General features: G+C 40.0%; 1 protein-coding gene across 1 annotated transcript in view; it reads right to left on the bottom strand.

The window, feature by feature from the left end:
• Positions 1 to 2,142: 2,142 nt before the first annotated feature.
• The window catches only part of LOC129243049 (protein still life, isoforms C/SIF type 2), a 297,252-nt gene continuing 273,153 nt past the window's right edge, over positions 2,143 to 26,241 (bottom strand). Inside the window, exons 14-22 of the mRNA XM_054880124.1 lie at positions 13,625 to 13,804; positions 13,233 to 13,370; positions 8,937 to 9,094; positions 8,500 to 8,862; positions 8,198 to 8,408; positions 7,582 to 7,795; positions 4,399 to 4,536; positions 4,133 to 4,230; positions 2,143 to 4,093 (exon numbers count right to left, since the gene is read on the bottom strand). Coding sequence (XP_054736099.1) covers positions 2,301 to 4,093; positions 4,133 to 4,230; positions 4,399 to 4,536; positions 7,582 to 7,795; positions 8,198 to 8,408; positions 8,500 to 8,862; positions 8,937 to 9,094; positions 13,233 to 13,370; positions 13,625 to 13,804 — 3,293 coding nt within the window. The 3' untranslated portion in view covers positions 2,143 to 2,300. The remainder of the gene's footprint in view (positions 4,094 to 4,132; positions 4,231 to 4,398; positions 4,537 to 7,581; positions 7,796 to 8,197; positions 8,409 to 8,499; positions 8,863 to 8,936; positions 9,095 to 13,232; positions 13,371 to 13,624; positions 13,805 to 26,241) is intronic.

Raw genomic sequence — 26,241 nt, 5'->3', positions numbered from 1 at the left:
AATTCTTCAAAAGGCTGTAATGTGAAATTTCTTCTTAAGCAGCAAGGAAATTATTATATAAACGAGTTTCGCCGCTAAAAATGGATATGTGCACATTTAAAATTGTAATTGCTTGTTATATCATATATGCCAAAGTATTTTCAGCTCAAATAGGAGATTGAATATATATAAAGCTTGCAATGTGAATTTTTATTGCTGTAAGAGGCATAAAAGATGCTAAGTGTAAAGACTATGGAGCACGAGACATTTTGGAAACAGAGTTATTATCAGTGGCGGATATACTATAAATAAATATTATTCAGTATTGAAGAATAGAAACGAATTCAAATCGCGTATCAGCAGGCGTAGCAAAGAGATGAGAGCCAAGATACTTAAATCTTAGCTCTGCGATAGCAGGACAGTTAAGGAGAAGGTGCTGAGATGATTCCACCCCATCCCCCACGCAACTGGCACAAAAAAGCTTCGAAGTAATCCTGAGTCTCACATCATATAGGTATACCTATCTCGCGGCCAATGTTCTGTAATGCCATTCACGATGGGGTTCGACAGCTGAAATTTGTTTAACCTCAGCAGATCTTTCAAGCACCTCCGACTCGTTCGTGTCCAGTAAGATTTCGCGACCTTACACGTTTGTGTACTTGCCCAGCGCTCGTTGAGTTGATTCGATGCCAAACTCTTCAGGAGTAGACCGCAAGAAGTCAACGGGATTCCAATTCTCCCGCTTAGATGCGAAATCTGATGCGGATCGAAAGTGAAGTTTGGCATCCTCCAACAAGTTTAGACTGCGCCATAATCGAGCCCAGCCGTTTGGCTGTCGGAGTAGATTTTAACCTCCGTGACAGTTATTACTTGTGAATCATCAGCTGCTCCTTTAATTGTCTCTAGCTCTGCTTACAATACACTGCAGTGGCACGGTAACCTGAACTTGAGCCTGCGCACCCTTCCATCCTACTGCACGCTGCTTACTCTTCCCTTCAAGGAATGTGAGTGGAGAATGTTCAGGTGAGAATAAGAAGGGGTGTGCATTGATCAGTCTCTAAAGGGTTTAATTCAAAGCAGAGTGCAGTAGGTGTAATATGAAAACTGCGAAACGACTATCGTGGACTAAGAACAACTAGTTGCAAGATTATAAAAAATAGGTCATAACGACTTCGTCCATCAACGTTTATAGCTTATAAACTCAATTCCGAGTATAAAGTGAATACATTAATAGCTTTTATAATGCAAGACAGATGAGGACGAAATTTGTAGAAGAAGGATTAAGAAAATGAGTCTTTAATTTCTTTTGTCTTCAAGTGTCTCATTTTCCTTTTCATAAATCTAAACTTATCCTTTATTTACGCAGTTTTCCCTGCACAATGTTATATTACAATACAATATCATGCATTCATATATGTACATATGTATGTATGAATTATTACAATACATGTACTTGGTTCTATGTATTCACACATATACATACATATAATCTATACATATCTGTTACGACTTAAAAGAAAACCGTGAAATGTTCACAATACATGTAAATCAGTAAGTATGTACGTTTTTACAAAAAAAATTTTTAGATTGTTGTCGTAGTACAACAAGAAATATGTAGTTCAAAAATAGTTTTGATCCTTTCCATTAATTCTATATAGCATATTTTTTGCCACAAAAAACAACGTTTGAATACCATACAAATTTAGTGAATAATATTTCTGCGCTAAAAGTCAAATGATATCCTGAATTCAATATTGTTGAAGATGTCATCTTAAATGCAAGTTCTGACATTTAAAATTGCAAGGACATAATATCATATTTTTCATGTACTTGTTTTACACATATATACATACGTCTGTGTTTTCGTTTTTTCAAAAATCCCTGTGACACAACAATGATGAATACATACAAATACGTGGACACAAAAATTTTTAAGTTGAGGACTTTTGGATGGCAACAAGTTTTTTATGGTTTTGTGGCACCTGTACGTGAATGTATGTATGTACTGTACGAATATGGTAGTTGGCACATACACCCATACACATGTACATAAGACTATTTTGTTTGTTTGGTACTTGAATATGTTTTGAGGGTTATGGAGCGCATTTTCTTTGATTCCCTTGCCCGTCTGTTTAGACGTGTATCTCATAGTAATCGTGGCAATCCACACACCCACTTGCCTCGCTGGCACCCGCCGCAACGGCTGCGTCAGGATCAAAGCTGGCCGCGCAAATCATTCCTGATGCCGTTGCCGTGGGTAGTTGAACTACGCCACGTGGTGTTTTCTTCCGCGTGCGACTTTGCCGCACGCGGGTCTTATGCTAGGAAGGTTTGTTCTGATACAGACAGTCAACGCATGTCGTATACTCGGGCGCAGAAGAGCTTAGCTGGTAGGCGGCGATGCGCTCGTGTGGACACTGTGGTTCGTGAGTATACATGAAGGCAGCTGACTGAACGGCGGGGACTGTTTCCTGTTGTTGCATTGGATAGTGTTGGCCTGTTTGAGGATAGTAGGCGTAACGTGCGAATGCATTTTCAGCCGATTGCGATCGCAGTGGACCCATAGTACCTATGGTATCGATTGTGTAAATGCGTTCTGGCGAAACGCCATAACGATAAGAACTACTTGTCGTACTTTCGCGCGACGTAGAGCGCTCTAAAGATTTACTTAAGCGACGCGTACTCGCCGTAGTGCCGTTATCTCGCGGTATGCTCGGTGTAGCTGCTGAAATATAATGATCGCTGCAGGTTTGATTATCGTATATCGGATAATACTGGTAGCAGGCTTCGGAGGCTGCTATTGCTGTTGCCCGCTGTCCCATTTCCATACTGCCATGTGCAGACTGACTACGTTTGCGACTGGAGCGTTCAGGCGAACGTGAATCGAAACTTCCTCGCGGCGATTTGAGTGATGGACGTGGTATGTCAAGGTTTGGTTCGGAGCAACGACTGTCGAAACTACTGCGCGGCGAGTGTCGTTGACAAAGATTGGTGCCGGCACGATCGGGCGATAGGTGCTCAATGCTATCGCGCGGTGATATATGTGGAGAAAGTGACTCAACGCTGCAGTCGTGAGCGGGAGTGAGTTTTTTCAGGCAGCTACGGTCGGGACTTTTCGATTTGCTAGGGCTTGGTGGTGGCTTAAGTATGCCGCCAGCAGGGCTGACGGGTCTCTTTAATATACCACTGCCTTCCGAGCTACGACGAGGGCTGGGTGTGCGCCGTCCGCTGGAAAGACGATCGGCCGAGGAGTCGCGGCTTGAACTAACACTTAATCGTTTACCTTGCTCACTGACACTTGCGCGTGGTGACTTTATTTTAATTATTCGTACTGGTGAACTACCTTGCGATTTGGAGCGGTCGGGTGAAATGTATATGCTTTGACGTGGCGACTTTGTCGCCTTTGGCTTTGTGCCAGTACTAGCGATGCTACTGCTGCTGCCACTACTCGATTTTTGTGCCTTCTCAGAGGTTTTGGACTTAAATACTTTATCAACTTTCTTATCGATAATGACGTGATGCATCGCCGTTGACAGAGCACATTCCGATTCGTCTTCAGACTTTTCTGAGGTGCCTGTTGTGGTTCCTGTGCTATCAGATTCTGTGGCAGGTCGTGGTGGTGATTCGATATCAGCCACCACTGTTTGCTGGGTATTTTCTACTACCGTCTGTGGTTCCGGCGAAAGACTCGAGTCATTTTGTTGCTGATCTTGTGCGTCCATTTGCATATCTTGTGATTCGAGTGCCTGTTCTTTAAGATTGGCCATATAGGCAGCGATATCGTACGTAGTGTCCGTGAGCTGTTCGTGCTCGAGATCACTCAAGTGTTTATCTACTACATGAGCCATTACATTGTTGGCGGAGGCAGTAGCGCCGTTGCTACTGCTACCACTACCGCTGCTGCTGACACTTGTTTGGCGACTGGTCGACTTTTTGGAAGACTCTTTTGCTGAATGATGCACAACCGATACTTGCTGAGCGGCGGACAATTGACTTAGCTCATTGCTAAAAATTTCAATTACTTCGATATCTGCTTTGGGCGATTGTCGTGGAGACAAGCGTTTGGGAGTAGGAACACAATGCAAATAATTATCGTTACCACTGTTCGTGGTGGCTACATTACTACCCCTAATTGTCAAACCACTAGTAACACCACTGGTATTACCTGTTGTATATAGAATTCTACTATCACTACTACCTAAACTTAAATTAAAAGCTGCTGCTACGGATGCAGCTTGCAAATCCGATTCGAGTATGTAATCCATCTCTTCCCTCTGCCCCTCCTCCTCGCCCATTTCTCCGGCCTCTATGCCCATCTCTTCGATCATAAACATCATTTGATCCGTGGCCTCCATTGCTTCCGACAAAGAGCATACTGTCGCTGACGCAGTGGCTTCCATGAATTCTGCTTGAGGGGAAGACGATAGTTCGTTTGTTATTGAGTTAGTCTTACCTAAATCTTTCATAAGAACGGGCTGATAGCTCGATGGCGGATGGGATGATTGTATCAAACGCGCTTGACTACCAGTGCTACCGACCGATAGGGTTGATGTGGTGCTGCATTGTGAATTGGTGGGGTTATTGAATTAAACGATTTGATTGTGGTTGAGGTAGTGGTGGTGGTGGTGGTGGTGGTGTTTGTAGTTATGTTTTGAAGCGAGCAGTTATAAAGGGCATAGATAGCGAAGCGATGCCGCGAAATGAGAAAGAAACAAAGGGGAGAAATAGAATAAAATATTGTTGATTAGCTTTTTAGTACATATGTACAAGAATGCCTTTAAAATCAAAAATTATGAGAAAATGACAGAAGTCAATGCTTGAAAAAAATTGGGTTATAAATGAAAATAAAGTTATTTTTATTTAGAATTCGCAACAAAAAATGTAACTGTTAAAACATCATTTACTAATACTATTTTTTGAAAATTCAATAGAAAGCATGAGAGAGCACAGCGGCTAAGAAAAATCGCGTTAAAATCTTCTTCGGCTCACGTTGCAAGTGCTTATATATTTGAAGTCGTTGGGCTTGTAATAGAATTTATAAGAAAATTATAATAAATAGATTTAATTTCTGAACCACAGTAGATTTTTCCCATTGTTTCCTTCTTACAATTAAATTCATAAATATTATATTAGTGACTCTGGTGGCTGGAGGATGGTTCCATGTGTAGAAGTCCACGCAAGTGGGGAAAGTTACTGATCGCCATTCACTTGGGAGTGGCCAGGACGATTCTTCTACATATGGTTCAAGCAGCTCACAACGGCCGGGATTAGCCCACGTATCCTCTGGGTAGCTTCCAAACACCCGTTCGGGAGTGAGCTAACGTGAGAAGGCGAAGAATTCCGGGATAGCTGGTTGTGTGCTGGGCTTGGGACCCGCCACTTAAAAATCCCCCCCAATGAAAAGAATTGCAAAGCCTCGGATGAGAACTGCCTTTACTGATGACGACCCCTGCAAACGAAATACGGAATATGATTTGAGGGCATGCACCTGGAATGTCCGGTCCCTTAATGGGGAAGGTGCCTCTGCCCGGCTGGTTGATGTCCTCGTGAGAGTAAAGGCTGACATCACTGCCATCCAAGAGATGCGATGGACGGGGCAAGGCAAGAAAACCAAGTTCCTAGCGACGTCTTCTACAGCTGCCATGTAAAGGAGCGCAAATTCGGTGTCGGATTTGTTGTGGGAGAGAGACTTCGTCGCCAAGTACTGTCGTTCATTCCGGTGGACGAGCGTCTCGCAATAATCCGCATCAAAGCGCGATTTCTTAACATCTCGCTAATTTGCGCCCACGCCCCGACGGAAGAGAAGGACGATGCGACCAAAGATTCCTTCTATGAGCGCTGCCCCCGCCACGACATAAAAATCGTGCTTAGCGACTTCAACGCCAGGGTGGGCAAGGAGGGAATTTTTGGTCCCACAGTCGGAAAATTCAGCCTGTACAATGAAACATCCGGTAACGGACAGAGGCTGTGGCTTCAGACCTGGAAAGTCTACCATCGACCAAATATTCACAATACGCCAAATCTTGGAAAAGACCCATGAAAGGAGAATCGACACACACCATCTTTTCGTCGACTTCAAAGCTGCATTCGACAGTGCGGAAAGGAGTTACCTGTATGCCGCTATGTCTGAATTTGGTATCCCCGCAAAACTAATACGGCTATGTAAGATGACGTTGCTCAACACCAGCAGCGCCGTCAGAATTGGGAAGGACCTCTCCGAGCCGTTTGATACCAAACGAGGTTTCCAACAGGGTGACTCGCTGTCGTGTGACTTCTTTAACCTGATGTTGGAGAGCATCGTACGAGCCGCAGAACTTAATCGCTCAGGCACAATTTTTTATAAGAGCGTACAATTGCTGGCGTATGCCGATGATATTGACATCATCGGCCTTAACAACCGCGCTGTTAGTTCTGCCTTCTCCAAACTGGATAAAGAGGCAAAGCGAATGGGTCTGGTGGTGAACGAAGACAAAACGACGTACCTCGTGTCTTCAAACAAACAGTCGGCGCACTCGCGTATCGGCACCCACATCACTGTTGACAGTTATAATTTCGAGGTTGTAAAAGACTTCGTTTATTTAGGAACCAGCATTAACACCGAAAACAATGTCAGCCTTGAAATCCAACGTAGAATCTCTCTTGTCAACAAGTGCTACTTTGGACTAAGTAGGCAATTGAGCAGTAAAGTCCTCTCTCGACGAACAACGAGGCGCAGAAGCTTGGACGATGACAACATCCGATGAAGCGACGCTTGGAGTATTCGAGAGAAAGATTCTGCGTAAGATTTTTGGACTTTTGCACGTTGGCAACGGCGAATATCGTACACGATGGAACGATGAGCTGTATGAGCTTTACGACGACATAGACATAGCGCAGCGAATAAAGATCCAGCGGCTTCGTTGGCTGGGTCATGTCGTCCGAATGGATACAAACGCTCCGGCTTTGAAAGTATTCGATGCGGTACCAGCTGGTGGTGGCAGAGGAAGAGGAAGGCCTCCTCTGCGTTGGAAAGATCAGGTGGAGAAGGACTTGGCTTCACTTGGTGTGTCCAATTGGCGTCGGTTAGCACGAGAAAGAAACGACTGGCGCGCTTTGTTAATCTCGGCCAAAATCGCGTAAGCGGTTATCGCGCCAATTAAGAAGAAGACTCTGGTGGCTGGTCGCCCATTGAGTGCTTGTGGATGTTTTAAACTCGGTTAAAGTTGTAGTACAGAACTGATTACTTAAATTATCCCAATGTACATATTCAAAGGACTTATCACAATTTATTAAATCCAGGCACTTTCTCCCTCTGAAGAGTGGAATCTACATGGCATGTTTAAAAATAGGCAAAGAAGACAAATGTTCTGAAAGTTTCAGTCTACTAAATCAATATCTGTGGAAAGAAACTTCTTAAATGAAAATTCACTTCAAAATGAGGTCATCCCTATAAGGGTCTAGTATCAAAATAAGGTTTAGTTCCAAAGTTAATTAAAAGAAAACTTTTGAATATATATACGTAAATCAAAGGCAAACAAATGATTTTCAATGATGATCGCTAATGCTTGAAAGGCGGTCTAATAAGTTTGTTATCTATCTATTGTTGTTTATCTACATATGTACCTTAACGTCAAGTGATTTGGTGTACGACCCAGCGTGGCTTTCGCTTTCATTGTGCCCTGTTGGGAGTCCTCCTCTCCTTCGGACTTAGTACCAGGGTCCATGCGTTCTATATCGCTCTGATGCATTTGCTGATGGTGATGAATTTGTTGTTGGTGACGTTGTATATGCTTTTGATGCTGCTGTTGCTGTGGGTCTATGGAGGAGGAGATTAAGTCTATGAAGTTTGCGAAAGTAATCGTTTTGGAAAAACGCAGAAAGATATTAAAAAAAAGAATCCAAAGATTTTGGTGTCGAATAAATAGAGAAAGACAAAAAATTGTAGAGAAGGAAAATCGATACTGTGAATTTGGTTTAGCTAATAAATACAATTTTAAGATAGACACGCAGGCAAAGAGAGGAATGTACTGAAATATATATTTAAATTTTTTTCCTTTTTAATTTTTGATTATTTTATTTAGAAATAAAATACTGGAATTTGCAATATCTTCGGTACATTCTTCGTAATCCAATGCGCAAGCTCTAAATTTAATTTCTTTACTTATTCTCGATAGAGTTATGAAATAAATTAAGACTAGCAATTTCTTTTAGTTTAACTCAAGTCTAAGTTTGTGAGTACCTGTAGCATCGCCCACAGTCCTGCTGCGCCCACGAAAACCAGTCGGTTGTAGTTGCTGGTGATGCTGATGCTGATGGTGTAGCATTGGCACATCGTCGGCCTCTTGGCTGCCCGAGAGATTATCGTAGTCGATGTTGCCGGCGGAATGACGTTGCGAACCGGATTTCTTTTTGGGTTTACCTAATGTCTGAGAACCTTGTATGATTGTTATCTGTAAAATAAGACAAACCATTAGGACAACCCAATTTTTATGATAAATAAGAATGTATTTATGCATCGATGTGAAATATCTGATCCGAGACCTGTTGCTTTGGTCGTTCCAGCGTCTGAGAAGTGCCCGATCCACCACCTTGCGATGAGATACCAGAAACTGAGCCGGAACTTCCAAATCCCTTCAACGGAATTGACATGTTGCGTACGCTTTCGCGTATGATTTGACGTATAGTTTTGAGGAATGCGTTACGGAAGTCTGCCGTGCTGTTCGAGAGCACGTAAACCTTTTCGGAGCGGCGTTGTAGTTGTGAGCGTAAATGTATCAATTCCCATAGGAAGTGCGAGTCCATATCTTTTGCAGAGGAGGCGCGCACTTGTACCTCTGTGACTGGTATGAGCACTTGATAGCGTATAATTTCGACTTCGTTGGGAGCGTTTTTACTGGAGACTCCCTATTTGGAGAACGGAAACTCGTTAATACATTATAAAAATTCAAATAACTTGGGTGGGTGTATTTTTTTTTTACCATCAGTTTCTTCTTTTGACGCAAACGTTCTTTGCAGAGGAACACAACCGCTGATTTAAAAACAAAGCACATGGCGTGCAACTCCAGGCCCTTCTTGATTTTGCCAAGAAAATCGGAAATATTAAGCCACTCAACACCACCGTAATAGAGTAGGTCACCTAGAATGAGACAAGAAAGAAGTGATGTATGTATGTACTATTTCAAAGTAATGCCTTCTTAATGAAATGGACTGAAATGTGTCGATAAACATAATAGCCAGATGCTAACTTGAGTCCCGGGACACGTGGGTATCGCGGGAAACGGGAGACTTTTTTGCCCGGATCCCGTTCTTCTACTCCCTTCAGCCATCAAAGCCGCGGTTAGCAAACGGGTTACTCTACCCCACAAGCGAGCTTGGCAGGCTGAGAGAGGCTGCAGATGGACAAAACTGATGCTACCTGTCATGTCCGACCGACTGTCGCAGTTCCTCCTGTCTCTAAGCAGAGGGGAATGTAGGCGGGCGGTTGGACTGATGACGGGCCACTTTCTATGGGCAAAGCACATGGAAAAGGTGGACATCTCAGACAGTGCACTCTGCCACGCATGTGGAGAGGAGGATGAGACGGCGGACCACTCTCTGTGAGTCTGCGCAGCCTTCGCTGGAATCAGGCTTGAGGTCTTTGGCATTGATGTGTTTAGAAGCGACTCAGATTTCTTCGGAGGTTGAGTAGCTTTAAAGAAAATTAAAAAGGGAACCCGAGTGCAGTATAATGGATTTAATTGTGTCCGAGTGCTGCACTTGCTAGTCTGTCCCGACAACAACAAAAAAAAAAAAAATTTCAATGCGACTGCAGTTGTTGGGGATATTTCTCGCTGCTGTTTTTGATTTCTTCATTATGCCACGTGTGCTATGCCAAGATCACTTTGACTTTTTATGTGCCGTATGGCGCGACTGTAGGCATTTGTAAGTCGATCGACAGTACCTCAGGTTGGATTTATGATTACATTGCACAACTACACTACTTTGTAGCCTGCGTTCCGTGCAGATTTTCGATTGAGTAACCATTATTCCACATTCGAAGATTTTCAAACTTCTTTGTACATTTCAGGTAAGAATGTGCCTTTTCCACGTAAGGCGCCTATCTAAATACAAGTAATTACAAATAAAGGGTCTTTTAAAAGTGTGGCCAATATGTCAGTAGTGAATAATTCCTAGATGGTATGTTTTTTTATATCATCCTTGACATTTGCCAAGTAGACAGATTACACGATAGCAAAACTCGTTAAAATTGTTGAAACTTATTATGAAAATAGTCGACCCTCAAGAGCAACATATAGCAAAACTCGTGAATTTTTCGGTAAAAATAATCGTTCGAATGAGTCAACAATTTAATGATTCTTAATTTCAAGACACTAGTTCTGTCGAGGCTAGATAAAGGACTGTCAGACCAAAAGCTGCACGTTCTGTTGAGAATATTGCTGCAGTAGCGCAAAGTGTTGCTGAACAACCATCAACATCGATATCTCGACGTTCTTAACAATGAGGCATTCATAAATCGACTGTTTGGCGGAGTTTATCTGTAGACATGCTCTTGGTGGACTTTTAAATGATGTAATTTTTCACATATAATTGTTATATGTGAATGAAAATAGTGAAACCTGAAAGAATTTAAATTTTTACATGTTTTATTTAAAATTACATATAAGCGCTTCTCTTGAAAGACCATTTATGTATATGCAACAGTACTTTCCTGTGAAGTTACCATATTATTTATGGCTAAAACTGTTGTTGTTTTTATCTTTAGCCTGACATTTATTCTTCGATCAGTTTCAGGTGGTTTCGTAGAGCTGTAGAAGCATCTATTGTACACTCGTCTTTGCAAGCAATGAAAGTTTCATTTACGAACCCTACTTTTTGCAATATGGAATGAAGTTGGATAAGAATTCCACTCTGTAGATCACGCACTATTAAAAATGTTCAAATTTAACAAAGATTTAAGTGGAGTTTTATTCTCCTGCCTGGCGGAATGCAAACTAAAATTTCATTTGTGGCAATGACAGTTCACTTTCACACCTAATTTTTTATAGTAGTAAAGCATGGTAAAAGCAAATGAAGCGTGACTGAAAGTATTCGATTCAAAGATTGCTTTGTGTTGTTACAGATAGCGGTAGTCAAGCTGTCATAAAATCTCTACAGTGCCAGGTTACTGGTCTGGGTTTCTCGATACAGATACATTCGTGGACCTTGCATCGCAGATGAGCTCCCTAGGAGAAGAACTGATCTGAAATCAGTCAATTCTGCCCAACATGTGTGCATCCCCTTATCTTCATGGTGGCTCTTGCGCAAGCCAACAATAGATGAACCATGGAACCCACTTTTGAGATATCTAGACAGGTCCGATCCAGATGAAATGAAAGCAGAACTAGGTTCTTCACCAATCTAGACGAACCTTCGTTTAGTGCAGTGGTTGGTATAATCACGGGGCACTACCTAATGGGAGCACATGGGAAGCGTACGGAATTTTCTTCTAGTGACTTCTGTCGCAGCTGCACGAACGAGGAAGAGGTGGAGAGCGTTTAACACATTCTTTGCCACTGTCCCGCTTTGCATGAACGCGATATCGTCGTCTAACTCTTAATTCTTTGGATGTCTGGCAGACTTGGAAGTATTTTATCGTTCATATAAGAGACGAAGTGATTTCATCACATTAGGAACTGAAGGGGAAACTTTAGCTGAAACTAGTGGGTCTCCAGGCCTAAATGGGTCCTTATGGAGAGTAGTAACCACCGAAGTCTATCGTACAGCGCCGAAATCTAAAATTTAAGCGCGGCTTCACGTCCTTTTTTTGAAACTTTCTGCTCCAAATCGGGATTGGAGTTTTCCTTGGATAGCACAATAAGGTTTCCTAAGTTTTCCTGGTAATCAACCAATCTTTCGAGACCCACATTGTCACCTTGGGATTAAGTGAGAGCAAATTTGTCAATTTATATATTGGGTATGGGAATAAATTTCCATCCTTCCATAGGATATTATGTATGTCCCATTGGAAGCTACAACTATATTAGTTATATTCCATCTTTCAGGCAACATACAGATTTCTCTGAAGAAAATTCGATTTCTTTTGATTTGATCCATTCATTGAGCCAGTTTGCGATGCTCTCGTAAAAAGTGAACCGCTCTCTGCAATAAGGGCTGACTGCATTGATCGAAGCAGATGGTAATCCTAAGGTGCAATGTCTGGAAAATACAGCGAGTGGGGCAAGATTTCCCAATTCAGCCCTTATAAATATTTCTGGACTGATTTAGCAATGTGTGACCTGGCGTTGTCATGCAGCAAAATCAGTTTGTCATGTCTACTGCCCCACTCTGGCCGCTTTTCTGGGAGAGCTCGATTCAGGAGAGCTCAGAGCTGCAGTCGGTAACGATCGCTAGTGATGGTTTCAGGTGGTTTAAGGAGTTCATAATAGATGACACCCTTCTGATCCCACCAGATGCACAACGTAACCTTTGAAGCATGAATATTTTTTTTTTGCCGTCGATAGATCTGGTTCACCTGGCAGGCTCCAACATTTTCGACGCTTAAAGTTTTCAAAATAGATACATTTTTCATCCCAGTGCCGATACGATGCAGAAAACTTTTCTTTTCTGCCGTTCAAGAAGCATCTCACACGCCACCAGACCCTCTCCTTCAATTGATGTGGCCCCCAGTTTCTTGTTACCTGCTTTCTGGACCATTCCCATCGCGTACAAACGTTTACCGATGGTTGATCTGTCAATATCCAACTCTTTAGACATATCATCAAGCGCTCGACATGCGTCTTCATCCAATAATAGTTGTAGTAGTATCTTCGAATTTTTTTTGGTGCCCTTCGCGATCTTTATCACTTTGGAAGCATCGAAACCATTCTTTAAAAGTTGTATTTGATGGAGCGCGATTACCGTAAATATTGATTAATATTTTCTTTAAAAGGTAATAATAAAGCATGAGTTCTTGCTGTTTTTCCGGGACGAACGCAGACATTTTAGACGTCAGATAAGAAAGGATCTTTACGTTTCAAAAGAATCTCAACTTCGATCGAGACCTCACATATGCACCTTCAAATCACCAGTATGTTACTAGAGGGAACACAAAAATAGTACCAGCGCCGACACCTCTTTTACGAGGGCGGAAACTTATTCCCATACCCAATATCATAAATTTATTGAAGTTTCATCTGTACCACAGATTCAAGTACCTCACTCTGCTTTTGAATTAGTTGAATTAAATATACTTTTATTGCAATTCATGTGTAAGCATATTGCATCGATAAACTCACCTGGACTCAAATCAATGGGTTGCTTGCATGATTTCTGATGTTGTCGGAACAAATGATCGAATATAGCACCATATTCTTCGTGTATTCGTTGCATTTCATTGATATGCTCAGCCACTTTTTCCATGCCCTTGAGAGCCTCTGCAATGCAAAAAAAAAAGAATAAATAAATGTAAATAAATCACAAACATGCACGTAAAGTAAAAACACACATTTTTATGAACCACACATTAAGATTACTGCATTAATTTTGTTGAAGAATTTAAGTGCTATCGAAGGGCATTGGTAAGAAATAAATATATAAGTATGCTTATTGGCATACACACACACTCGTATACATTATTTTAAATTGGCATGCGTATCTCACACATGTAATTACATGCATAAGTACTCACCGCATAAGTGCAAGTGTTCGTCGGCTCGCGAATCGGTTAAATTGCGCAGTTGTTGCAAAAGCAAAGGGTACTTGAGGATGCGCTGTATCGGCTTGATTAAGTACGATTCGAGAGTGCTGCTATGTTGCTGTTTCGGATTACGTGCGGCAAGGAACTCCTGCAATGCGTGATTACCTTCATCTGTGAAAATGGAAACGAAGGGGGGGAAAAATTAAAAATATTAATTAACATGCAATTGATGATGTAAAACAGTTTAGATCTTTTTAGTACTTTGGATGCATGTAAGGTTTTTTAGGTATAGTAGCATGGCGCAGTTCGAAGAAGTCCTTCAAAAACCCTATTAAAAAAGTAAATAAAAAGCATTGACATTCGAATGTTTTAAGTTAGTTTCGTGCTATGAAGAGGACTTGGCTTTAAATAATTCGATTAAGTATGTTCAGAGTAGAAGGAGAAAACCTCCGGGATAATTGGTTTCCCGCCTCAACCCATACTTTATTTGTACTGATGACATTTTTTCAATAACAAAGGGTCTAAACTAAAACCAAGATGCTACTTAAGTGAGTGATATAATGACCACGTCTTGATAATTTTTTATTTTAGTTATATTTTATCATAAACAAATGGTATGAAACATAAGTTTCATAAAAAACGGGCCGTACACGAACGACCATCGACATGGGATTAGGGTTAATTCTAGTGGCGGCCGCTGGAGCCGAATGGCAGCAACTATTTGGTGCGAAAGCTCCGGGCATGAAAAGGTTTTTCCAAAGCGGTTGAACCGCCGAGTGAATTTTTGCAATGAAAAGGCTACTCACAAGAAAACCATCTGCCTTTTGGAGGCAGCATAAAACTGTAGTTCCCCTCATTTGTGGAAAAGCATTAAGACGGATATCATAAATAGAGAAGGAGGAGTTCGGCCTAAAGGGGGGTTAGGGCCAATAAATATTGTATATACATATACATTAGGCCGGGTAGATTTGGGGGAGGCAAAAAAATCGCCCATTGCTCTGTGAAAATCATATTCTAGGGATCAAAATAAGAAACTTTGCCGAAGGAATCATACCTCTAAAACGAATTCTGATGTCCCCCAATTTGGGTCGAACTTTTAAGTTTATTTTCTCATGTAAAGGCCAAAAATTGTGATATTTTGAAATGATTGTATGGGGAACCCCCCAGGGGAGTTCCAGGGGGTGTGTCACTGGCATGGGTGGATCGGCCGTCCAAAGTTGGTGGGGGTCGGTCATACATTTGGACTCGATTGTAGTACTCTAAATGGGTCAAAGTGGGATTTTTCGTTCGACTTGGATTATTTCTGTAATATTATCGATATTTTCGACGTCGGCCTGCCTAGGTGAGGTGAATCTTTAACATCAAAAATACCTGAACGGAATCAACGAAACAAAAATTGCACGTAATTAGCAGGTGTAGCATTAGCACCATAAATACCATTTACAATTTCAGCCTTTATCAAAGAAAAACTGTAAAATTTAACAAATTTTCTTTTTGTTGACTTTCATTGTTAACACCATGTAACACATAACTGAATGGAACAAAAAAAAGATCAGAAAAGAAATTTTTTAGCGTGAAATGTCATCTTGACAATGAGCATAAACTTTAAATTGTTTGATTGATACTTTACGAGGTATCCATCACTACAGCCATCTAACGAGAAAATAAGGAAATTTCTTTTTCCTCAAACTATATTAATATATAGCAAAATGCAAATTTGAAGTGTCTCAAAATTGGAGTTAAAATTTTGATATGTTTTTTACCATGTTGCAGAGTTTCTTCATATAACGTATGCACGACCTTTTTTTTAATTTGAATAGAAATGTAGCGAATTTTTATAAATCTTGCGCATAGTTTGAAATTTGAGTTAATTTGGTTTTTCTTACAGAATTATCTTTATTAAGAAGCTGTACTATCCATTGCATTCAAACGGTGTAATATAGCAAACGTGGCAGCATCCGTACTTAGTATATTACGTCTGCTACTATGTCTGCTACTCTCATAAAAAATCTTGAACTGCCAGTAAATATTAGTCCGCCTAAGCACGATGTCAAGCTTCAGATAACTTTTGAATCGCATGAAAACTAGCTTTGCATCTTCTGCGAATTTTATTACGTATTTGTTCTAACTCCTCGGCAATTCAGGTTTTACTACTTTGCTGCTTTGCTTTGAAAATAAGTTTTCATAAAAGGGTTTGAGATGAATGGGATCAGCGAATGGGGAAATTCCACGATTTAGACTTAAGGTACTTTTGGTATCAGTACTTGTAAAATCGTTCCGGTTTTACCAATACAATAGAGCTTTTTTGTGCACATAACACAAGTACAAAGGTAGATATCCACATAAGTGTAACTTCACACTCACTGCATCTGATCAGAAGCAAACTTCGAGCCTGGTGAAAAAAGCTTATTTAACAGCAATAAGTTACGTTACTCATTGTTTGAATAAACTGTTTAAATAAAATGAAACACGAAATTGAAAAAAAGTTAAAATCACTTACAGCTGCCGAACCGCGAAGGTGTACCCTTCTGTACCCTTCAGAGTGACAATATATCCTAAAAATGAAATTAATAGTAGCAGCGTATGATCCTTCGAGGTATAAACTCTACCAGAGGTCTCTCGCTATGCTTGGCAGGATTCGGAAAAACGAGACCGAAGGTAAAGTTCATAACAACGAATACCTGGAATTCCAAGCCGCGAACAAGACAGATACCAAAAAATGGAACCGTTCGCACGAAGAACCTGGGAAGGTAACGAAGAAACACAAGATCTCGGATCAGGGTACAGTTGCCTCCAAACCTACTAAGCGATTTAGTGAGGTGGCAGAAGCCCATCTTCAAATGGCATTGGTAGACGAAAACTCCAACCGAGGAAAACCAGTGCTTGACAAGGGGTCAGAGATTGAAGCACAGTTGTCTTGAATAGTCGTTGACTATGTCCTGATGAACCCGGAGGGTCAAATCGATCGATCATCAATGCGAAGGGTGCGCAAAAGCAGAACATGTCGTTCCTTCTGCTAATTACAGAAGAGAATCTAGGACCACTGGAGAAAGTGGAAAAAAACTTCGGTTCGGCATTCGGAAGATATTCTGTTCTGCAAATCCAGAAGACTGACTGGTATGCACCTAGATAACACCGAGCCGAAAAAGTACACTAATAAAAATGGGTTTAAAGGTTGTCCAAATTAATCTGCAGCACTCTCAGACTGCAACGGACAACCTAACCGTTCTCCTGGCGGAGGAGGACGTGAACATCGCCTTAATTCAGGAACCCTTGGTTACTGGAAACTCCGATATTATATAAACTACAATATTTACTATAAACGGATTCAAGGTAATTTCAGATCATGTATTGTAGCTAAAAAACATTTAAATACATTTTTAATCCCTTTATATAGTTCACAGGATGTGACGGCTGTTGAGGTGGAAGCCACTGACGGAGAGTTCACCGAATTTCGATAAGCAAGCATAAGGTCCAAGGACCACTGTCACTGCTGCGTTCAAGTTGTGTGTGTCAACAGATTATCGGACCTAAGTGCACTTCTTGTCACACCTCGAGGTGCAGCATCCACTGTAACTTAAATAAAATTAAATAAATTAAATGAAGTCAGTTCAATTTGTAGCACAAATGAAAATGATTTGGGGTTGATTCAATCTCTGAGTGGGTATTAAAATTATTGTAAAAAAAGATGAATGTGTAAGCCAAAGCCTCATGTTATTTTAGGAAAGGTTGATAAGTTTGAATCGTAGAAAAAAGTATTCATATACTTATACTTATCAAGTGTGTAGGGAATAAAAAAAGTTGCAAGTGTTCTCATTCATGAATATTTACATGATTTTGCACCATTGATTTCTAAGTTGGCAATAATATGTAAAGGGTGGTTAAGTTTGCAAGGCCGGTGTTGATTTTGATTAAATACAATTTTTTAAGGAAATTATTGTCATTTCTATTTATTATGATAATACTGGTATGGCTCAATTACGCAAAAAATAAAATATCGGCCAAATGGTTGCCCCGGCCTCGGCGGCACACTTCCATCTGATGGTCCAAATTTTCGATGACGCTGAGGCATAATTGAGGTTCTATGCCGTTAATGTGCTGAATTATCTCATCCTTTAGCTCTTGAATTGTTGATGGTTTAGCGAAGTACACCCTTTCTTTTAAAGAACCCCAAAGAAAGAAGTCCAACGGTGTTAAATCACATGATCTAGGCGGCCAATTGACATCGTCGCGATGTGAGATTATTCGGCCATCAAATTTTTCGCGCAAAAGAGCCATTGTTTCGTTAGCTGTGTGACAAGTGACACCGTCCTGTTGAAACCCCATATCATCCACATCCATATCTTCCAATTTGGGCCATAAAAAGTTCGTTATCATCTCACGATAGCGAACACTATTCACAGTAACGGCCTGACCGGCCTCATTTTGGAAAAAATACGGCCCAATGATGCTGCCGACCCATAAACCGCACCAAACAGTCACTCTTTCTGGGAGCATTGGTTTTTCGACAATCACTCTAGGATTATCATTCGCTCAAATGCGGCAATTCTGCTTATTGACGAATCCACTGAGGAGAAAATGTGCCTCATCACTGAAGATGACTTTCTTCGAAAATTGGTCATTCACTGTTGCCATTTCCTGCCACCATTCTGACCATTGACGACGCTTGAAATGGCCAAGAGGCTTTAGTTCTTGAGTCAATAGCACCTTGTAAGCGTGTAAATGCAAGTCTTTATGTATAATGTTCATCAACGACAAGCGTGAGAGGTGCAATTGGACGGCTCTTCAACCACACTATCGCACACAGCAGCAATATTTTCTGCAGTACGAGCTGTACGAGCATGCACTGCTGTTTTCACATCTCCTACAGACCCGGTTTGCACAAACTTTTGCACAATTTTTCCGATTGTATGCACATTTGGACGATTAAATTGACCGAAAAAATCACGAAGTGCGCGATATGCATTTTGATTTGAACGCCCGTTTTCATAATAAGCCTGAATAACTTTAAGTGTTGCTCGATTATGTATCTTTCCATGGTTCAAATTTAATCTGAAATTGAAAAATGTCAAATGAAATGCAGAAAAAAGTTTGACCTTTAGGTGTGGTTCACATTCAACATCGGCCCTTGAAATTTAACCACACTTTATTTCATAAGCACTTATTGCTGAGAGTTGAATATATTAAGTTACATAATAAAGGGTGCTTTTTTAGAGACGGAACATTACAATGATCTTTATGGCACTAATGACTGAATATGATTTTGGGCATGTGGAGTGTTCACACACTCTTTGCAGTAAATCAGACAGTATTTCGGCAATAACGTGTTCAATGTTGACCTCCGCGTACTCAGTTGTTTGTGGTTTGCCGGCGTGGGTATGCGACTTTTCATATTCTGAAAGCAAGTAATCTAAGTGTAGCCAGAGATTCCACATGAACAATTTGAACAATTTACACATGTTGCTTTGGAGTGTTTATTGATGATGAAGTGCCTAAGCCAAGTCAATCTAAAAACAACCGAAAACTGTTAAATCGGCTGTCACAAAAAACGTTGTTGCCAATTTAAAGTTCTTCTCCTATAACAAAAACATCTTTTACTTATTTTACATATTTATGTGTTCTTCGATGGGAAGCATACACATTTTGCCATTTTGATTTTATCATTTCTGTTGACATAACTTTTTTCCTGGAATGCTTACATATTAATATGTATATTAATCTTTTGTGTTCTGCTCTGCACAGGTTTATTATATAATTCGCATGCAAGTACGCCTGGAAGTATGCTTGACTTTTTGCCATTCTCTTTACCAGTATGTCTATTAATTTTTTTCTTCTATTTGTTACGAAGATTTCACTCTCACCTTTCACATAATTTTGTAACTTTATAATTAAAAGAATGCTCAGAAGGGCTGAGAAGGAGTGAATTTGTCAGCCGCTGGTTTCTGTTGCTGTAATTACAGACATGAATGCTTCATTTGAAGTGTCTACATGTGTGCATACTATTCGGGGAAATGCTGAAATCAGAACGAATTAAATTTTTAAAGTTATTTGACAAAAAAGCAAACGTTCACCAACTTTTCTGGTGAAAAAATAACTTTATGCTCTGAGTTGGTTTATTGCTGAGAGACTTTTACAGAACTCAAAGCCAGATATTATTTGAGTTTAAATTTATACTATGAATTATCCAAATATCCAATAAAAAAAAGGTATTGAAAATTATGCAGCAAATCTCTGAGTCTCATTTATTAATATCCAAATATAATTTCGTTCATATGATCCGCTTGACTCTTACTGACGTGCTGAAATCTGTCGGTGCAATCGCCAGGACTCTTTCAAGCAAATCAAGTTAAATTCACAAAACTTTTCTCTACAATAATTATCAACAAATTGACCTATTGGAGCTATATTTATGTATATCTACATTTTCTAAATTTTTAAATAAAATAATTGTTGCGATTATGTATGATAATTTGATTGAGATTTAACGCAGGCTCTCGGAGTAAAAATCACCGATGCTGGAGAAGCGCGCGGAAAGGCTTTTGATTTGAGCTTTATAGGTAGGTGGGCCTTTTTTAAATTTTTTAAATCTGCCAAGCCTTGCGATTCACTATTCCATAAGTCATCTGAAAGGTACAGAGAGTTTTGATAGGCGAATGAAATGGTAAGCAAAGGGCATAGCTTGTTGCATACTTATAGGCGAAGAATTTATTGATGAGTACTTGCTCTAGATCGTTGCTTTTGGCCTGACATTATTCTTATTGTGCTACTGCACTCTGCAACCAAAAGAGGTTTATTGTGCAAAGCCTGTTGAGGTGCACCATATTTAAGGCTTTAAAAAACATTTTGGGGTTTATTGTTCCATAATTTATGACAATGCACGGCAATACCCCTAAGGTGCTGTATCCGTTTTCTGCCTTGTGTAGGATGTTCACAGAGAATATGTTCTGAATTTTCAGTGCCCATTTCAAAGAATCGACAGATGACAGAGACACCAATTTTGTTAAAGTGATATATCAGGCTACAGTGTAAACAGTTAAGAGTCTTAAGCCTATTCTGCTGAGTGAAAGTAGCTTATCAGAAGTTGCTCTGTCCGGTGTTAGGAATTGTTTTGCTCGTCGTTGCCCGATAGATAACACTGTGGAACAAATTCAGGTGAGCAAAAATTAGGTCCATTCTGAGAGTGGCGGGTGAAAATAGAGGCGAAATTAGAAGACCCGTATCGCGCCGTTTTTTTATGTTAGTTCGAATTTTTTTTAATAATCAGCTCAGTACACCATGTCTGGGAGCCAGGTTTGAAGTTGGTAGAATTATTTCTCCAGGTCGTACGCTCATTAATAATAACTTGAAAGTTCGTGAAGAAAATGGATTAGGGTGGATGTACCAACAACATAAAGAACCGAAGTATGTCGAAAGTCTTCTAAGATCTTTGAATGCCCTTCCATATCCCTACTTTTTAGATCGAATATATATTTTAATCGTAAAGCGCTCGAACGAGCTTCTTTTTCACATAAGTAAGATGATCCTGTTACACTGACACAGACAAGTCGGTACAATTTGTGGAGTTCATTTACCGCCGTTCGTTACTTAATTTTAAGACACCATGCTAGGGAAGCTTAAGTGACTATGGATTTAATAACTGTAGTGAATGTCCAGTAAGTCATTCTGGGGCTCAGTCCCCATGTTTTTCCAAAAACGCCTTATATAGGTAAAGAAAGCTATTGTGACTTATGCAGTAACTTTCTCATGATGAAAGTTTCAAGTGAGCGTTTTATTAAGATTGATGCCAAGATAGTTAGCTTCATTTAGGACAGGACATTTGAGTTTGATGTTCGGTCATCCTGCAGTTTTCGGTGGGTTAATAGAGAGCCCTTTGTCGGTTTACAATTTGTTTATATACTAAGGGCTTGTTGCATGCGGGTAGAGGTGGTTTCCTCATGACAGCCTACTATGATATTATTTGGTCATCGGAATAACCTTGAGTGTAGAAACCTGGACTGGTCTGTTTGTGGAGAAGCCATCCCTACTGCAATCCTGATATACAAGGCGAAGTCCTAAAAATGCTTTTGATGGGGCCAATTTTTTTTGTGAGTTAGTGTGTTGGAAGTTACATCCCCAGCTGACTTCCAGTGAAAGCTTGGTGACATTCGGTTCAGTGGAAGCGAAGTTATTGCGTCTAAAGTTTCAGTATGTTTGTGTCATCGGTACAAAAATGAGTTTCGAACAAAGAGCTAATATAAAATTTTGTTTTAAAATCGGTAAAATCAAAACCGGTTTACCAAAACATTTGAATTGATAAAAAAGTTTGTGGCGATGATTCTTTATCTCATCCCAGAGTTAATGAGTGGCCTACACGTTTCAGAGATGGTTGTGAGGTCATAAATGACGATGACAACGGGCCGTCCAAAATCAGGGATCACGAAAGAGGCGAGAAAAGACGAGAACTTCTTTTACAACATTGTAACTGGTGATGGAACGTGGTGTTTCCAACATGAACCTGAAAATAAGTGCCGAATAGAAGACCCCAGACGAGCCATCACCCAAAAAATCGCGTTTGGAGAAGTCAAAATTCAAGTCGATGTTCATTTGTTTCTACGATTCCAAAGGAATTGTCCACAAGGAGTTCGTGCCAACGAGTCAAACCGTTAATGCAATTTTCTATATTGGCATTTTGAAGCGTTTGTTTCATCGCATTCGTCAAATTCGTCCTGAATATCGCGAAGGAGGAAGCGATCTACTCTTGTGACTGATTTTTTGACTAGAAATCGCATTCTAACCATCAAGAACTCACCGTATTCGCCCGATGTGGCTCCCTGTGAGTTCTACCTATTCGGAGAATTGCATTTGGCCATGGAAGGAAAACGTTTTGCGTCTGTAGAGGCCATCCAAAAGGATATTCCGGTCAATGACCTGAAATACTCTTTTGGAAAGCTTTGAGATCGCGCGAAACAGTGTATCGAGGCCAGAGCAGTTTCAAGGCGACTCCGAACAGCATATATTTTTTATGAGGAGCTTTTTCATGGTAAAAATATGCTCGAAGGTTTGCCATTGCCTGCGGAGGGGCGACCGCTATTAGAAAAAACGTTTTCTTCATTTCGGTCTTTCACCGAGACTCGAACCTACGTTCTCTCTGAATTCCGAATGGTAGTTACGCACCAACTTAATCGGCTACGGCGGCCATTTCAGAGGGGACTATTTTGAATAAATAAACTCGAAGTAATCAGAACAAAGCTCCTGCCGTTTCTACTTTAGCTCGTCCTTGTATTGCCCTGACATTAAAAAGAATACTTGTAAATGTGAAATGAAATACCGAATTGAAGCCCGATTTATAAAACATACTTCTATAACTTCTAGCAGGCGTGTGTCCCATGATTAAATGAAATAATTATTTAATATTTATTGTAAAATAAATAATAAAAAAAAATTTTAACTGTTTCGATTCAATAATTATCAAAAAATACTAACTTTAATAAAAATTTTGTTTTGCTGCAATCTTTTTTAAAATATGGAAAAGAATTTCGTTTCGTTTGTGTAAGAAAATGTGCTCAGTTGTATGTATGTAAGGATATTTTGATTATAAGTATATTTTTCTTTCTCTGTTGACACCAGCATTGTTATTCCTTTCTCCTTGGAGAAGCGGCTGCTGTGCCTTTTGTAGCTGAAGCTTTTCAAAATCACACTTGTGCTCTGTATATAATTGGTTAATTACCATAATTGCCAAACTGCTTCCTTGAAAATTTAACACTACAAAATTTGCACGCACATTTTCCCTTTTCAATTGAAAGGATGATCGCATCACTTGACCTCTGCTTCTGCGGTAAATTGTATTCGCAATTATTTAAAAAATTTGATAATTGAAATTTTTTTTATAAATTTTTTTCATAATTTATTTTTGTTTAATATATTTATTAATTAACAAGCCAACGAATTTTTATAGATGTAAAAAAGAAAAACGACCTGTAGCTGTTTTAAAAGTTCTTTTTTTCATAGTGATTAGCTTAGTTAGAACGGGGGAAACAAAGGATAGCGGAGTTGTTACCTAAGCTTTTAAGTGAGTTTGATTGCTGCTTTATTCGTCTGAGTTTGATGGCTCATAAGAGCTATGCGAGATTTGTTCCGAAAATTTTTCCTCCTTCGTGCATACAGCCGAAGAGGACATTTAACACACTTCACTTAAGCACTTTGGAAATTCTATCACTGCCAATAGTAGTTGGAGTAGTTATGCGCTGCTTATACATAAGCAGGTTAGGCCATATACGGGTCTTTTAATCGTATACTATTTTGACCGTGACAGCCTTTTCCTGTCAGTATTATATCTCCATGGAATGAAATAATTCGCTTTGCGCTTTAACAACGTTGAGAAATATTGTACACTTATTTCCAAAGCCAATGTTGTGTAGCCCCAGGAGTGCGTTTGTTGAAAAGTAGTCAAAGTCCTCTTTTCTAACAAAGCGAACGCGCATCTTGGCGGCTGTTTTAACAAAAAAGCTATCCTTAAGCCTCGACAGATCTTCAGAAATTGACAGTTTGGCGCTCGGTCAACGATAAGCGGTGCATAGGCATGATAAATGATTTTTGTGGCTGGAAACTGAGGACTTGGACTTGGAAGTCTTCGGTTACAGCAGGGGAATATTTGGAATAAGGCAAATATCTATCAAACCATTCCGTAGGCAGGGCCAGAAGCCGTCACTAAGGTCTTGGAAAACTGGGTTAGAAGGATGCGCTACTGCGCAACTAGTCGAGGCAGCTGCATGAATGAAATCGTGTTTTATAAATAATGAGAATGTTTACCCATTTACTTCTTTTTTAAACTTTTTGAATTTATAAAAATTAACCACTATGTAGATTACCCTGTTCAGGTATTTGTAGTAAAAATAAAGCTACGGCTTCTGTCATGCATTAGCAGTTTTTAGTGTTAGTTGTGCTTCGCTGGGCTGATTTGACCAGCTTTACTTCTCCTTCAATTCACGCACTTTTATGGTTGTTTACCCTACCAAATCCAGTTTTTGGTGCACTCACTCACTGTGAAATTTTGAAGGTGCATTACTCTGTTTCCGAGTGAGTGCATGTGAGCTGTCTGCTTGGTTAGCAGTTTGGCGACGCGCAAAAGAGTTCTAAGGATGTCGGCTATTCAATGCAATGCTCACATACATACATACATGCGTTCAGTACGGTTTACAATGCTCTGCGTACATTTCGTAATCAGTGTAGGTTATAATACATACATATACACATATTTACAGTCTTTTATGTACATAATATATATATACAATATAATATATGTATACAGGGGAGCTTCCAAATGGCTGTCGTGACATATGAGCGCTTTTCATATTTCCCTGAAGCATGTGTTTTTTTAATTTTTATTTCATAAGATTTTAAATGAGGTCAGTCTCTTTGTATAAATTAAATCAGAACTCGCATTCTAGAGTTTTATCAGATTCCATTATTTACATATACGCGGCAAAAACTGTCATTTCGCGCTTCGCTTTTTTCTTTTGTCAGCCCCGGCGTATTCACTGCAATTAGTGCTTGCGGAAGTGGAGTAAGCAGTAACAGTAGTAAATGCATATACCATATGATACGTGTGTATACATACAAGTGCAATTTGTTTTATTTTTAAAGCATTTAATATAAAAAAAATGATTTTTGTCATAAGCTCAAAACGTAATGTTACTCATACGTCCCGTATAACCAATTCTTAAAGCTTTCTTACAATTAGTTATTCAGCTTTTCATGACACAATTATTTGCTGTAAAATATTACAATTTTTCTTAAAAATATATGGAAAAAACTAAATATGTATGCGTTTTTTCATGACAGACTTTCTTCTCTTGTTAAATATGGTATGGTAGAAGTATACGGGGCTCTATCTTAAAATCATCTCAAATGTTAAGTTAACATTAAAATCAAAATCTAAGCTCATCAGAACCTCTCTATTTTTGAGGAAGCTGATAAGCTTTGTACTCCGAATTATTTATTTAGACACCCTTTATTGGGCGTTTGGCCGAGCTCCTTCTTCTATTTGTGTTGCGTGTCGTTATGTTTTTCCACAAATGGAGGCACCTACAGTTTTAAGCCTAATCCGAACGGCAAATAGTTTTTTAGGAGGAGGTTTTTCATGGCAGAAATACACTCGGAGGCTTGCCATTGCCTGCCGAGGGGTGACTGCTACTAGAAAAAACTTTTTCTCTCAGGTGTTTCGTGCTCGGAGATTCGAACCCGCGTGTTTCCGAATAGTAGCCACGCACCAACCCATTCGGCTACGGCGGCTGAAATCAAAATTTGCATTTCTAACCTCATATATATATATATATATATAATTGGCACGTACACCCGTTTAGGGTATTTGGCCGAGCTCCTCCTCCTATTTGTGGTGTGCGTCTTGATGTTGTTCCACAAATGGAGGGACCTACAGTGTCAAGCCGACTCCGAACGCCAGATATTTTTATGAGGAGCTTTTTCATGGCAGAAATACACTCGGAGGTTTGTTGGTGCCTGCCGAGGGGCGACCGCTATTAGCAAAATGTTTTTCTTCATTTTGGTGTTTCACCGAGATTCGACCAACGTTCTCTCTGTGAATTCCGAATGGTAGTCACGCACCAACCCAT

This window comes from Anastrepha obliqua, chromosome 3, assembly GCF_027943255.1.
Source record: "Anastrepha obliqua isolate idAnaObli1 chromosome 3, idAnaObli1_1.0, whole genome shotgun sequence".
NCBI classification, from domain to species: Eukaryota; Metazoa; Arthropoda; class Insecta; order Diptera; family Tephritidae; genus Anastrepha; species Anastrepha obliqua.
Note: the sequence above shows the minus strand (reverse complement) of the source record. Positions and strands in the feature narration are given on the sequence as shown.